The sequence below is a fragment of the Orbicella franksi genome, chromosome 1 (assembly GCF_964199315.1).
Source record: "Orbicella franksi chromosome 1, jaOrbFran1.1, whole genome shotgun sequence".
In the NCBI taxonomy this organism is placed as follows: Eukaryota; Metazoa; Cnidaria; class Anthozoa; order Scleractinia; family Merulinidae; genus Orbicella; species Orbicella franksi.
In genome coordinates, this window is record NC_138145.1 from 38,017,644 (window position 1) to 38,034,654 (window position 17,011).

The 17,011-nt window shown below is 38.9% G+C and overlaps 1 protein-coding gene across 1 annotated transcript in view; it reads left to right on the forward strand.

Moving 5' to 3' along the window:
- LOC145498797 (uncharacterized) overlaps positions 1-17,011 on the forward strand; it is a 309,169-nt gene that overhangs the window by 79,843 nt on the left and 212,315 nt on the right. The window contains exons 4-5 of the mRNA XM_081478745.1: positions 4,211-5,462; positions 7,110-7,114. Of these exons, the coding sequence (XP_081334871.1) occupies positions 4,211-5,462; positions 7,110-7,114 (1,257 nt within the window). The remainder of the gene's footprint in view (positions 1-4,210; positions 5,463-7,109; positions 7,115-17,011) is intronic.

Sequence of the window (17,011 nt, forward strand, 5' to 3'; positions counted from 1 at the left end):
GACTTACTCACACCACAACGAAAACCTTGAGGTGTGTGATAGTCTTTGCGCATATGGCTTGTGACGTCATTCAAAATGGCGCAGAAAATGCAGACGTTCGAAGAAAAAATGTCTAAATAGGTCACCTTGAAACCACAGTATACCCAAGATTATGAACTGCGTCCTGCAACCGCAAAAAAGTTCAGCTTTGTCATTCACAGTCCCTCGATATCAAATTTATCTCGAATTTCCTGGTTGAAATGATCCCTGCTGCTCAGGCCACATCCCGCCTGCCTATTTTCAGCTTTTCTCGCCTCCCGCAAAGCTTATGTTTTGACACTCTAAAACCTTCGACATACATCCGTCCATGCATGATGTAGTATGATAATCAGTGTTTCATCGAAATATCTAGAACTCCCTCAAGCGGTTTTCGTAGTTTCACTTTGAAAGGCTAAGTTTCGCCGTGGTTAGTACAGCTCTTCAGTGCTAACTTTGCATCGTCTGGTTTCTATCTTAACCAGTTAGAATAATATATAGCTCGATTACGATAGCGACCATGTTCCGACAATCATAAAGAGGGGATTAACTGCAGGCTCTACCGCTTTCTAGTAGATAACAAAGTTTTTGGCTCTGTCAGATCTGATGTCTGTTACCATGGGAAAACGAAAGTATGAATTCGCCCAAATCGCACAATGTATATTATAAAGTGCAAACTGACGAAAAGTTAATTCACGGTCTTCCATATTTTACAACAGATCGATGGCAAAAGCAGCTTTCACGAGAGATTCATGCGATTTATGCTGGATGGTCTAGGACTGTGAAAAATCTTTCGCTTTGCGATCATGAACAGTTCATTTAAAATTACTTAAGCGAAACAGTTAAGTTGGTTAACCAATAAGTCAGAACTGAGTTAACACCTATAGTGTTTTATGCACGGTTAAACCAAACAGCGAAGAACAACAGACAACAAAGAAATTTGTCTAGCTTGATAACCATTATACTGATTATTAGATATGGTCAAACACTCAATGTACTTTGAAAGCTATTAGACTTAACGGTCAGTATTTGACAAAAAATGCACATAGGAAAGAAAATGTAACATACTTTCGAATGTTTTTATTAAATTGTTTTGCTCAACGTTTAAAGCATATTTCAATTTTAAATTGTTTTGATTTCCTATTGGACCTCTTATTGTCTTGCAGGAAAACCCCCCAGTGTTGTTTCAGTTTCTATCACTCTTGTTTCACTTTCATCAGAAGACCGAGAAACTGAACACGGTAAGTTTATAAACTGTAAGCTGTCTGTGCATGACTGATAGCGTTGAGTGCGCATATAATAAGTATAGCTGATTTTTAACACTTTAAATTTACACTGGGAGAGGTTTGCATGAATCGCGTGGCTGCTTTTCTTTTTCTTGTAAGAGCTATTAGTGAGTCACGCGAACACTACGTCACGCGAATAATTGTTTGGAAGCTTCGTTTGCGCAGAAATAATTTGCTAAACTTTTCCCCCTCTTCTACGTGTCAGAGGAAAAGGTCCTGTTATTGACGCGTAGTCATTTTGGTTTCATTGTGGTCGACTCACCAAAACCAGTGAGTATAAATCACTATTTTAATAGCTTTGTTACCCATAGTAGACTGAAATCATTAAGTAAACTGTTTGCAGTCGATCTAATTTTTGAATGCAAAGAAACAACCTGAGAGAATTTGTTGCAGTAGCATCGACGGTAATCAAGAACTACTTTTAACTTTAACGTCATGTTATTGAAGACTAATTTGAACCAGTTACAGTTAATGACGCTGATGTGACCGAAACGCGATTGGAAAACTGTTTTACAAACTCATTAGTGTTTCCAAACACTTTCGAAACGTAAATTTATTTCTCCAAGCATTGAGTAACTGTGATTTGCTGTTTTTTATCCCACATCCCGCCCCTCAATATCAAATTTATCCCGCATTTCCTGGTTGAAATGAGCACATGCTGCTCAGGCCAAGATATTTTTATCCTAAATCCTACATCTCGCATTCCACATCCCGCCATGATTTTCAGCTTATCTCTCATATCCTGCCAAGTTTACATTTTGACACTCCAGAAACTTCGAAATAGATCTTCCATGCACGACGTATTAGGATAATCAGTGTTTCCTCGAGATATCGAGAACCCATCAAGTGGTTTTCGTAGTTTCACTTTGCATCGTCTGGTGTCTTAACCAGTTAGAATAATATAGAGCTCAATTATGATAGCCACGACCTTCAGCCAATCATGCAGTGATAATAAATCCCAAACTCAATTGTTTGCTGTGAGAAAGAGAAAGTTTTTAGTTCTGTCAATTGATATTGTTACCATGAGACGGCGGCAGAAAGAACTCAATGAGATCGTGCAAAGTAACTTATGAAATGAGCACTCGCATATAACAAATATGAAGAATTACAACAGAACGATGGCAAAAGGCATTCGTCTTTAGTTGTCGTATTTGTCTTGTGAGCAAGTCAGTTAGTTTCTATGAAAAGAAGACGAGGAATGTAAACTTTATTCATTAATCAACTCATAGTAAGTGGAGGGGCATATAGTCTTAAAACTTTACAAACTTCAAAAGAGCAAACAAAGATGCCACGATTTATGTTGGAAGGTCCACACAGTAAAGAGTCTTTCGTCTTGAGATTATATGTAATAGGCATAAACCACGTAACCGAAACTTTTCAGTTGAGTTATATAGTCTGTGAAACAGAAATAATTACCTATTGTGTTTAAAGCATGGTCAAGACCGAAATGAAAACAAAAACATACAACAAAGAACTTTGTCGGGCTTAATAATCATTTCAGTCTATTAACTATAGTCAACAACGCAATATGCTTTAAAAGGCATTGCAGTTTGCCAACAGTAATTAATTCCACTATTTGTTTTTGTTCTTCAGTCTCGATCACTTTTGATTTAATTTCGTCCGAGGATCGAGAGACTGAACACGATAAGTTTGTAAACTTTAAGCTGTTCGTGATTGATACCGTTTCATACACATATAACGTGTATTTGAAAGCGATGTTTAATAGTTTCAATTTACACTGAAAGAGATTTTTCATGAATCGCGTGACTGATTTTCTTCAGTTTTTGAGTGCTGTAAGTCACGCGAAGAAATAAATCAAACGAATTCTTGTTTGGAGGTACTGTTTTGGAGTAAAAATCTGCTTAACTTTTCCCACTTGACAATTTTTACAGGAAATATTATCATTGTCGGCGTACATTGGTTTTTGTTCCATTCTAGTGACTCAGCAAAAGTGGTGAGTGCAAATCAGACTTAGCTTTGTTATTCATATTCGACTGAAATCATCACGTTAACTGTTCACAGTCGCTCTGCACTTTCGAGGAAAAAAAGGGGGACTTTCGCGAGCTCAACGATTGGAGAAAACGGGAAATATTAAACAGTTAAAGTATCACCGTCATTTGAGTAGAGTAGCCAGAACTGGAATTAGCAGTAGCACACCAGGTACATAGTTTTATTATATATTTTAAAAAAATATGAATGTGACTGAGCTCGGCTATGTTCAGTGTGGTTTTCTTTTACTGATCGGACGCAATCTGCTCGGCCACATTTAAAAGTCAAATGCAACTCTAAGAAAAAAACGCATTGCCCTGAAATGATCAACACGACGGTTTTCACACACGCCAAGACAACTAACTGCATTCAACCAACGGCCTCTTATCTTCATCAGTTTTCTTTTCTTTAGATTGGAACTATTTCTGCTCCCCTATGACAAAATCCATAACAGGACTACCCCCAGCTTTGAATTCGCCAATACCCACTTAGACAACCAGGTAGAAAGACGTACAAAAATATATTATTACTCGAAATAGCTACAAATCTTGATTCCTGTTATCCGCTTGACAGGGCCTATAGAAAGGGACGCCATGGGCATCATAACAGACATTTTACAAGCCATCTCTATTGGCTTGGTTGTTGCTACTTTCCTTGTCAACACTGATCGTGGTCTAAAGGCCATTGAGGTCTGCCAAGAATGTTTGATCTGCCTAAATAACGAAGTACTAAAAGCGGGAAAACTTTTCAATTTAATCAACATTAGCATTTATCAAACTTTTTTCATTGCGTATTGTCATATCCCTGATTATACAAAAGCCTTAATCTACGGCAGCGAACTTCTTGAAATTTACCGCAAGTGTAGTAAAAAAGACGAGGAAAGGAATCTAACAATAGCAATGGCTAAAATATGTAAACAGCAATATCGATACAAAGAAGCAAAGGAACTTTATGAGAAAGCCATAAAAATCATGAAGAAAATGGGTGACAAAAAGGGAGAAGCCACTTCGTACGGAAACTTGGGAACTCTCTTCTTCTCTCTTTGTAAATATGACAAAGCCAAAGAATATCTTGAGAAAGCACTTGCCATCAGAATACAAATTGGTGACAAACGGGGAGAGGCCACTTCAAACGGAAACCTAGGAACTGTGTTTACATCTCTTGGTCAATATCACAAAGCCAAAGAATATCTTGAGAAAGCACTTGCCATTAGAATACAAATTGGTGACAAAGAAGGAGAAGCAACAGATTACGGAAACTTAGGAACTGTGTTTTCATCTCTTGGTGAATATCACAAAGCGAAAGAATATCTTGAGAAAGCTCTTGCCATCAAAATACAAATTGGTGACAAACGGGGAGAGGCCACTTCAAACGGAAACTTAGGAACTGTGTTCACATCTCTTGGTCAATATCACAAAGCCAAAGAATATCTTGAGAAAGCACTTGCCATTAGAATACAAATTGGTGACAAAGAAGGAGAAGCAGCAGATTACGGAAACTTAGGAACTGTGTTTAAATATGTTGGTGAATATCACAAAGCCAAAGAATATCTTGAGAAAGCACTTGCCATTAGAATACAAATTGGTGACAAAGAAGGAGAAGCAGCAGATAACGGAAACTTAGGAACTGTGTTTACATCTCTTGGTGAATATCACAAAGCAAAAGAATATCTTGAGAAAGCACTTGCCATCAAAATACAAATTGGTGACAAAGAAGGAGAAGCAGCAGATTACGGAAACTTAGGAACTGTGTTTACATCTCTTGGTGAATATCACAAAGCCAAAGAATATCTTGAGAAAGCACTTGCCATTAGAATACAAATTGGTGACAAAGAAGGAGAAGCAGCAGATTACGGAAACTTAGGAACTGTTTTTAAATCTCTTGGTGAATATCACAAAGCCAAAGAATATCTTGAGAAAGCACTTGCCATTAGAATACAAATTGGTGACAAAAAAGGAGAAGCAGCAGATTACGGAAACTTAGGAACTGTTTTTAAATCTCTTGGTGAATATCACAAAGCCAAAGAATATCTTGAGAAAGCACTTGCCATTAGAATACAAATTGGTGACAAAAAAGGAGAAGCAGCAGATTACGGAAACTTAGGAGCATTGTATCAATCTCTCGGTGAATACGTCATGGCTGAAGGTTATCTTGAAAAGGCACTGTCAATTAGTCGAGATATTGAAGACTTAGACAGCGAGTTCAAATTTCTTTTTAATATTTCAGGGGTGAAATTATGCCAGTACAAGATCCAGGAAGCGTTTGACTGTTTGTTTTTGAGTATGAGCAGAAGCGAAACTTTACGAAGTTTGTTAGGGGACAACGACGATTTTAAGGTATCGTCTTCAGATGGTCGCGATTTTCTCTACCGGAATATTAGTCAATTCCTTTGTTTTTCGGGAAATCCGAACCATGCACTTTATGTTTTAGAGCTGGCTCGGGCTAGAGCATTGGCAGACTTGATGGCAACTCAGTATTCTCTTAAAAGCCAAGTCTCAGCTGATCCGCAATCGTGGATTGGTATTGAAAATATTATGAAAAAAGAGAGTAACTCCTCTTGTCTGTACATTTCTTATTATAATAATGATCTGTCTTTCTGGATTCTTAAGACAAGAGGAATCATTCAGTTCCGAACAATAACAGTGGATGAGAAACTAGTTGGTGCCGGACCAGTTGGCAAGTTACATGATTTCTTCGCAAAAAGCTTTCGGAGCTTTGCTATTTTATCCGAGGAAGATTGCGAAGATCGATCTTTAAGTGACGTTGAGAACCTCGCAGCATTGAGACTTATCGAGGAAGAAGATGAAGAAAGTCAAAACTCCGAATCGAGCGTTTCTTTGTACTACAGAGCGTTAATCCGTCCGGTAGCTGATCTACTTGAGGAGCCCGAGCTCATTGTTGTTCCTGATCGCTTCTTAAACCAAGTTCCATTTCCAACGTTAACAGATGAAGACGGGAGTTATTTATCAGAGAAATTCAGAATCCGCATCGTTCCTTCTTTGACGACTCTCAAGCTCATTCAGGACAGTCCTGTATACTATCACAGTCAGACTGGTGCTCTGATAGTGGGGGATCCAGTTGTCGGTACGGTGCGTTACAAAGGAATGAAGATGTCGGTTTCTAGGTTACCCTGTGCAGGAAATGAAGCAGCCAGGATTGGACGACTGCTAGGTGTTCAACCTTTGTTGGGACGGCAGGCAACAAAGCAGGCGGTACTTGACGGGCTACATTCAGTGAGTCTTATACATTTTGCAGCCCATGGTAATGCCGAAAGAGGAGAAATTGCCCTTTCTCCAGTAGGACCTCCTAACAGGCTTCCAGAAGAAGAAGATTACCTATTGACGATGTCTGACATTGCAAACGTTCAACTGCGAGCTAAACTGGTGGTACTTAGCTGCTGTCATAGTGCACGTGGGCAGATTAGAGCCGAAGGAGTCGTTGGGATCGCTCGAGCGTTTTTAGGATCCGGTGCACGGGCCGTTTTGGTGGCTCTATGGGCCATAAGTGACGAAGCAACAGAGCAGCTAATGTGTCGTTTCTACGAGCATCTTGTTCGTGGGGAGAGTGCCAGTGAATCTCTTCACCAGGCCATGAAATGGATGAGAGGTAACGGCTTTAACAACGTTCGCGATTGGGCGCCGTTTATGCTGATTGGAGACAACGTGACATTTGACTTTGGGATATAACGGTAAGTATTTGTTAGAAACAAAACGCTTTTTTGGCGGAGGGAGGGGGGGGGGGCAAGGTAATAAACGTTAACGAAACTGTTGCCATTGCATGTCATAAGTTACGAGATCCAAATCCTGCTAGACATGTCAGCAACGGTTCTTGAAATCGTTTGCATTTAGACACTCGCGCAACGATTTGATCTGTTGGTAGTTCTCTTGAAGCCTCGCCCTCGCCAATGAAGCGTGAGTGTTTATGCTAACCATGTAAATCATCAACTGGACAAACAATGTGATTTATAGACGCTTTTGTTTGATACTTTTCAGCAATAACCTCTAACAACTGAGTGCGCACTCTGATCATGAGTGTCTGTGTAGCCAAGGGTTATTTTCCTGTTTTTACAGAGACGCATGGTAACAGCTACGTTTCCAGGCTTTTAAGCGTTGTAATTTAAGATTGCGCTCACATGCATCAAATAAACACTGTTTAAATTCGTTGCCACTTTTTCTCCGTGTGAGATGTCCTTCGAATAGAGACAATTTTAAATCAAATGGACGAGTGAGGTTTTTCAAGAAATAACTCCGTGGCAAGTCTTATGAACGAGCTAGAAAGGAAAGTAATAGCTAGAGATCAGAAAGTGAGTAGTCATTAGTTAAAGATCATCAACACATTGTCCGGGAGACAGGTGATGAGTATAGACCAATAGTCTTGATGTGACACTAAATTCTCAGAACTTACGTTAACAAAACTATATGGTAATTGAGTAGAGAGAATTAATTTTCTCTGAGTGTTTTTTAAGCCTAAATCTCTTCGATTTAACCCACTATCGCCGCTAAGCGACTGGTGGTTCAGTGTCGGTTGCAAGTTAAGGGCCTACTTACATGGTGAAAAGTTGTCCCTGTTGAGAATGTTTCCCACTCACCCCTCCCGCGACCCACTGTTACCGAGCGATTATAATGTATGAAAAATTAAAGTTTCCTTCTTACTAAGCCTAGAATTTGCCTTCTCTTTCAGGATAAGTGTTTGCTTGATTCCAGTTGTTTTTCACCCAGGAGTCACCTCGCGCACGACACAACTTCTGACTAGCGATTTAAACAGTGCGCCATTATTTTTAAAAAGTGTCGTTTATGGTATCATATTAAAAGTTCCATTTTTTAAATTGTTCGTGGGGATGAGTTATCTCTTTGTGTTTTTATCACTCAGTTTTTTGACTTTTACTAATGTCCAGGAACTCAACAAACAAAAACACAACTAAGCAGGAAAAGTACTTTGCTGAAGCGTATTGGATTGTTTGCAGATTCTGTTCATTTGCAAAACGCATCAATCACTGAGTTTAGGTAGTCCAGTTAAGAAAGCTGTGTTTGAATGCTTGATAAATGATATTGATCTCCTTATAATACCATTTAATTTAATTTGCCTCAGGCAAATATCTTGTATTACTTTAGACTATGCGCCTACTGGCGCCTCGAGAACTGATGATGACTTTAGGGTAGTACTGTCTCTATAGTTATATTAATGCGTTTGAAATTTAATTCAATCTAAATTTTAGCACTAGATAGTTTTTGACGTGTGTTGTAGTGCCTCTTGTAAATAAAGTGAGATCATTTTTAACATCACACAGTTTACTCGCTATACCCTTTCTTATCGGTTCAGAGCTGTAGTCCAGACTGGAAACCATGCATTCCTGGTTTGCCTTCACTAATATGCAGCAGCTAAGTAAATGCATGCCGGGATGAAGTGCATGATTTCCGGGAGTTAACGCGCGGTGTCTGAGCATCTTGTATATTTGCACACAAAAAATTATAAATTTTTCTATATTGTATTTTCCGCAACGGTAATTAAGAGGATATTTTCTTAGAAACAATGTAAAATATTAATCTGTTACTAACCTAGCTTGCTTAAGCCGCACTGGGGAATAATGGCCCAAGCTCGTTGCATTACGGACAGAGCGAAGCGAGGTCCATACAATAACGACCGCGCGAAGGCCAATATTCCCCAGTACGGCTCGAGCAAGCTAGGTTAGTAAGTAGTTTATTATATGACTTCCGGAACGTCCTTTCAAAAAACAAAAAAATACACGTGTTATGACCGTTTCCATGGAAACGGTTCTTATGGCAAAATCCCGACCCAGAAAGAACCAAACAGAACGCTGAGATCTGCTTAATAACTACCTTTCCATAAAATACAGGCTGCTACTGATAACATTGTCATTAAATGTTCCGGATACTACAAAAACCTCCTCTAATAGGCCGGTAAGTCCAAGAATCAAAACTCCTGCCAGGAGTAATCTGCTAGAATTCTATTACTGACCTGCTTTAGCACATGCGTCATACTCCTGCCGAAATTGTCTAAGTAGGACTTCACGCTATCCCATAACGAAAACAACTCTCTAGTACAAACAAATCTATATACTTATACTAGCCTTATTGTACAAAGAAAAACAACAACAGTTGGTGGGATGTTTTGTAGGAGAAGCATTACGTACCGATCAAAGTCAAATTCAATCGTTCTGATATAGCTTGATTGACAGTAGCTCCAGTAAAACTTCGTTCGAATTTCCTCGATTGATAACTTGGTTTTCCAAAGTCCATCAAATAATTTACACTCGCGAGTAGCAAGTTACCCTACCAGAAGAGGGAGGCACTGAGGATAGCGACGAATGAAATCGGAATTGCTTTATTTTGTAGGGCATTTCCAGGCGTACCCATCAAGCATGCGTGAAAATACATTACGCAGGCGGGATGCGGGAGATTTTAAATACGTTAATGGCGGAATGCGGAAGAGAAAACTGAAAAACGTTCTTCCCCTGTAAACTTCACAGTCTTTCTAAACAAATTTCTTAAACCGCACTTTATGATCAGCTGTTTTCTTGGAATTTCTGGAAACACCCGAACCTGCAATTCGTACTTTTCACTTTTCAAAGGGAACGTACTGTAGTAAGTAACTAAAATGGTATTGTTTACCCTCTCAGTTGACAATAATATAGAGCTGTGACATTCATAAAAACCGAAAACGAAGACTTATGGCTAACTCGAAGCTGTTTGATTCTGTGCTGTCGTGGTCTGTTACAATGGAAATTAGGAAGAATACATCGATCGCATCGATCGTGGAAAGTTTATTATGAAGTGACTGACTTAAGTGGTAAATTCACATTCTCTCGTGTCTTAATAATGCGCATGAAGAATTAAAAAAGATCGAGCGACATCAGCTAAATTCGTCTTAGCCTGCGAGCGACCTCACGTTGGAGCACATGGGCGCGTGGTGTAGCAGCGAGCGAGAAATCCGGAAGCGAAGCCGCGACACGAGAAAGTAAACTTTGCGCCTCTTCACCAGATTCCTTCCCGCCGGATCGCATTGCTCTTCGTCGCTCGCGTGCGTGACTCAAAGGTGAGCCTGCTCACAGGCTAAGTTCTTCTAAGGTCGCCCTCTGTCTTTAAAGCATGTCAGATAGGAAAAGATGTAACACACCCTAGATAGTTTTTTTTTTCCTCTAGTCGAAGGGGAAGTAACTCAATATCATTTCAGTTTCTTGATGAGCAATTATTGCGTGAATATCTGTGAACATGCTCAAATGTCACAAACGGCCTTATGACAAAATCACCTGAACCCAACAATTTCGTTTTTGTCTCCACTTGGCACGTCAGATGCTGTGAAACTGAAACTTTTTTTATGAATGTTAATTACACGAGCGACCCTATTATGAACAGTGACACGCGGAAGTCTCTGTGCAATTTTTCTTGAGGAAAGCGGACGGCTGAACACAGACCACTGTGCAACGGTAAGTTACTCATTATTTTGTTTAAAACAATATTTGATTCCAAGTTCGACTGATAAAAATTACCATACCAATTTTGCTCATTCGGGATATCGAAAAAAGCCTCCTCGTATAGTTGTATGGCCCAGTGGCTATTATCTTGAGGTCCTAAATCAAATGCTCTTGGCACCAATTATTTTCTAGCAGATTGTTCCGGTGACCCACATAAGCAAATGCTTTATGTCCCTCTTAACCAGTTTTTCGAATTTACCACATTCAGAGTTGGGAGTAGACTGCAATAAATCAATCCACCACAAGTAGAAGTGAACACCTTAATCATGACAGGTTGATCCTGAACAGAGGTTTCTTTTCGCCACAAACAGATGTTCTATAAATACTGTCCTTCCTGTACGGAAGAACAAAAAAAACAAAAACAAAAACAAAAACAATATTACGTACCGCAAACACGAATTGAATCGTTCTTATATAGTTTGATTTAGCTCCATTAAAACTTCTTTCGATTTTGTTCGATCTTGATAACTTCAAAACCGCGTATTACATTAAGCTGCCGGAAGGACGAAAATACTAAATATAACGAGAAGAAAAAATATCAGGACAATTTCTTTAGACGGCCTCTCGAGGCGTATTTCCTGCCGCTTGAGACAAAATCTGCTCCTCACAGTTCATTTTAGTAACACCGTGGAGTTAAGAAACGATTCGCAATTTGCTGTTTGTCAATGCGTATCCCGCCATTAATTATTAAAGAGTGCATATTATGTTTTTACGAAGAAGTGTCATATTTCGGATCTCGCCTCTTGTTCAAACCCATCGCGCATTCCACCAAGCCCCTGCGAAATATATATCATCCTTTTTCCTGAGTGTTTCATAGAATTCACTTTCGACCCTTTCCGATGTGAAATTCCCTGTGGTAGGTAAAAGTTATCCTTTATTTTTTGGTCTTTTCTTAACCAATTAACAATTGAATGTACTCGAGACTAATAGCAAACTCCAAGCTGTTTGGTTCTGTGACTTCAAGGCCTGTTACAACAGGAATGACGACGAATATCATCAACAGACTGACACAAATAGTAAATTTACTGGCGGTGACCCTGTATGTGAGATTGTCTTTTAATACTTTGGCATTTAAAAGATTGATTAACTGAAGTATCAAACCATATTGGTCATGACGAAATTATTCCGAGCGGTCTGGTTTTTTATATCGGTGAACATAGAAAAGGTCATAAACGGCCGAATGCAAAAATCACGTGCAGACAGCGATATCATTTATTTTGTTGTTCCGCTTATGACGTCAGATGCTGGGAAACTGAAATAGTTTTACGGATGAATAATTAGAGTGAGCAACAGAATTATTAACAGTAACACACAAACACGCTTCTGCAGTTTTCTTGAGGAGAACGGACGGCTGTATACAAACTACTGCGCAACGGTAAGTAAGTCGTTGTTGTCGGCTTCTGCTAATGACATTTTACCATATCCATCTTGTTTATTCGGGATATCACGAAAACGTCCCAATTAATTTTATTGCGTCTTGGTTAAAGCAGGAAGGTCTCGAACGAAAACCTTTCCTAGCAGTAATCTGCCAGAAGAGGATATTTGAGCTGCTTTCGCTAGCTTAAGTTATTACTACACATCCTTCCCGACTTCAGGCTTGAGCCAATAGACTGCAATAAATCGATAATACACCTTTTATTATAGTTCGGTAAGGAAGAAATTGTCCATTTCCCGACCCAAGAGGACAATACACTGAGTTCTCCTTCCGATACCTTCCTGGAGGGGGTGGGGGAGGCACTTAGAACTACGAGGAATAAAATCTGACCAGTCAGTTTTATTTTGTTTGGGCTCTTTAGATGCATTTTGTGTTTCGTGAGCTAATAACGTATTTCCTAAGAGATCAGTTTCGCTCGCACAAAAGTACAAAATACATTTCTCACGGGAATGCTTCCTAGTTTTCAGTTTTCAAAGGAAGCTCCACTATTGTAAGCAGCTAATCTTGTATTGTTTGTCCTCTCAGTTGACAATAATAACTCGTTACCACATTCATAAAAAAAAAACATAGGGAAGGCTGAATTCGAAGTCGAAGCTTGTTTGTTCTGTGATTTCCTTAGCAGAGGTCATAAATGGCTTTATCAGTCAAAGTGCACGAGCATACGGCAATGTCTTTTTCGTATTTTGTTTCTCTTTCCTCTTGTGATGTCAGATAATTTGAAACTGAAATATTTTTGTGGAACCATAATTTATGCGAACAGCACGCTATACTGTAACAATATCACCTAGACGCCCCTCTGCAATCTTTCTTAAGGAGAGCAAACGGCTGTACACAGTCTGCTGCGCAACGGTAAGTTAGTCGTTATTATATTTTGTTTCTAACATTGTATAATTTCGGCTTCCACTGTTAACAGTTACCATATCGATATCGCTTTTTCGGGATATCCCGAAAACCTCCTCATATAATTGTATGGCCTAGTGTTTATGGTCTCGATATCCCGAATCAAATGCTTTTGCCAGCACTGCTAGTGCTCTATTAGTGACCTGCTTTAGCTAATGCCTGATGTCCCTACCAATCTGTTATGGAATACATTTAGGGTTGAGATAAGACTGCAATGGATCAAGAACACACCTCTATGGTAGTCACTTTACAAAGACGTTGATCATCTCCACCAGGATTTTTCAAATGGGGGGTGGGGGGAGGTCACACTGTGTCAAAGTGACAGTACTCACCAGATTGTCATGTCGTTTTTGCCACCTGTTGTAGGTTGTTTCCTTAAAAAAGGCTTACAAAAGGGGGAGTCACGGGCACCTTAGAACCCCCCTCCCTAAGCTACGCCCTTAAAGTAGAACCTAAGTCTGTCACATAACGGGCTTCTTTCAGTTACGAAATGTTGTACACATACTGGCCTCAGTGAAAGGACGATAACTAATACAAATTTGGCATGTTTTGCTCTAGCAACATCACGAACCAATCAAACTCGAATTAAATCGTTCGCATATATCTTGAATGAGCTCGACAAATATAAGTTGGATTTTCTTCGACTGATAATTTGGGTGTCGCAACAAATCAAACGAGGCAATGTAGGATAACGAATGAACTCTGAACAGTAGTAGTAGTAGTAGTAATATTTTTGTTTTGTTTTGTTTTGTTTGTTTGATTGTTTGTATCTTTGTTTTTTTGTGGCCTCTAGAGGGGTATTTCGTGGTCATTGAGCTAATGCGCGCTCCTTGGAAATCACTTCACTGAAACTTTAGAGTTAACAGAGAAAATGCAATTTTCTGTTTTCTATATTATTCTTCTGTATCTTACCATGAACTCTAAAAGAGTCGCGCCACCAGCTCGCCAAAAAGAGGATATTATCTTTCCACCAAGGTATTTTTACCCCGTACCCTTTTTTAAACTCACATCCCGGATACCCACAAACGCATGCGTGATACGATCATCTGTTTCCTTGAAATTTGGGCTATCTCGTCTGCATATGAAAACTAAAGAGAGCAAAGAATGTAATACTTATTAGAATTACTCTTTTATTTAGCTGTCTTCCAGCTATTTTATTTGTGTTGGTCATTGTCTGCCTTTATCTTGCAGGGGAATTCCCTCACTCTTATTTCAGTTTCTTAGTGGTGGTTTCCCTTTGATGTCAAGATAGTGTAACTGAAAACCGTAAATTTACATCGTCCTTCAAAACATGAGCTTTAACTCTGCCAGAAAAGTCAATATTAAATACTATTAAATCATTTCCTCTGGAAGAAATCTGCATGTATAGCGTGACAAATGTTATTTGGGTTGCGAGCTCTAACAATGAGTCACGCAAGAAAATATAGTCACGCGAATGAATGCTCGCTAGAAGTAACGCTTTTCGATATACAATCTGCTTAACTTCTTCTTTTTTATTATTGAAACAGTTACTGTTGTTGACGCGGTTTGATTTTGGATTCATCCTGTTGTTCTGAACAGACTGGTGAGTACAAATTACTTTACAGTAGGAGGATATCATTTAAAAGTTCTTCATAACTTGTGTGCAAGAAGCAAAACTTTGTTTATTGTGGAAGGTGCTGCATTCCCTAACCTGGGCTTAATTAATTTACCGTACTTCTGTACGAATTAAAACGGTTTACGATTTACAATTTTTTTGGAAGTGAAATTAACTGCAGTGAAACCTGTATTTAGTGGACACCGTTAGGACCCTCATTAGTGTCCGCTTAATACAGGGTGTCCGTTCAAAACAGGGTCTAATATGTCGTGCGATAATAGTTAACTAGTAACTCTTTTATAGCACAGTGTACCACAGTGTAAGATCAAACATTGCTCATAGAACAATGTTCAGTCAGTAAATGCATTAATCTGGAATAATCGCTTAGCTTTAAAACGACATCGCTGAACAATGTTAAAGGAGTCTCAGCTAGACCTTTAGAAGTAAATAGCTCTTGAAGTGTCCGCTTATTGCTGGTTTTGTACAACTTGGTGTCCGCGTCAGCTTAACAGAGGTGTCCGCTGAATGCAGGGTTTTTTTGCAGTGAATGTGGGATGAAAATTTTGGGACTTCAGCCGCTGTCGACTTAATAGAGGGTTTCCACTTGATATGGGGTCCGCTTAATACAGGTTTCACTGTAAATGCTGTTTCGTAGAATAAGACAAGCGAACTTTCTACAAAGTCGATTCGACAGCCACTGCACAGATTAGACACAGATTAGACACAGATTAGCAGTATGGTTCAGGTCTTCCAAAACAACATTGTTAGCCATGAGACTGTCAACATTATTAAATTAAAGCTTTCCACTGTTCCTCTTTTTGTAATGGGTGACACGTTCAGGTGAGCTTAGTTATCGTAATCACGAGAAAGAAAAGAAATTCCGAAGACACTACGGAATTTCTTTTATTTCTTGCTATTTTACGGTGGAACTCTGTTAATACGGTCATCAACGGTCCATGGAAATTTGGCTGTATTAACGGGTAGGGTCAAATTTCATGACTGGTCTAAATTGAGTGAGGTCTTAACATATGTATCACAATTGCACTTGTAAAAAGAACTGTTCTTTAATCATTACATACCATATTAACAATGGAAAGATGAACATAACTGGTTTGAGTGGCAGTATAAACGGGATAAAATTATCAAGGATTATACCGATTGAAATATCAGAATGTGGTCGTTGGCCGTATTAACGGGGTGGCCGCATTAACGGGGTTTTCTTATAAAGAAAAGTATGGGCGTTTCACCGAGACAAAAAAGGTGGCCGTCATAAAGAGGCGATCGTAATGCGGGGTTCCCATGTACTGGAAACAATTTTGGCAGAAACATTTATCCCTCTGTAAACGAAGTGATGCACGTTCAATTTGCCTTTAAAGCTATTGGACTTTCCCATTAGTATGTTGACAAAAAATGGAGATAGCAAAAAAATTAATAACACACTTTAGAAGAAGTGTTTTAGTTCAACTGGTTTGAGCCGCGTTTGAAAATAATACAAAATTTAATTTGCATTTTTCCTTGACTTCCACTTGCTTTGCAGGGAAACTCTTACAGTGTCTTTTCAGTTTCTTTCACTTTTGTTTTCACTTTCATCACAAGATCGAGAAACTGAATACGGTAAGTTTATAAACAGCAAGCTGTCTGTGACTGATAGAGTTAGATGTACATAGAACAAATTATGAATCACGTGACTGATTTTCTTCATATTGTAAGAAGTATTAGTGAGTCAGCGAATAATTGTTTGCAAGAATCGTCTGCGCAGTGCTAATTGGTTTAACTTTACTTTCTCTTCCAAAGAGCGAACAACAACATACAACAAAGAACTTTGTCTTGCTTAATAACCATTTCCATTTATTATCAATGCTCAGAAACCCAGTACACTTTCAAAGCTATTGGACTTTACTGTCAGTATTTAACAAAGAATGGGAATAGAAACATGCAACTTGTTTTCGAGTGATTTTATTTGATTGTTATGATCAATGTTTGAACTCCTATTGTCTTGCAAGGAAACTCCCTTAGTTTTATTTCAGTTTGTATCACTTTTGGTTTTCTTTTCACCAGAAGATTAAGAAACTGAACACGGTAAGTTTATAAACTGTAAACTGTCTATGACCGATAGCGTTGTGAGCACATATAATAAGTAGAGCTGATTTTTAATACTTTAAATTTACACTTGGAGAGGTTTGCATGAATCGCGTGGCTGATTTCTTTTTCTTGTAAGAGCAATTACTGAGTCACGCGAATAATTGTTTGTTGTTTGGAAGCATCGTTTGCGCAGTATTAATTCGATTAACTTTTCTCTCTCTTCTACTTTTCAGAGG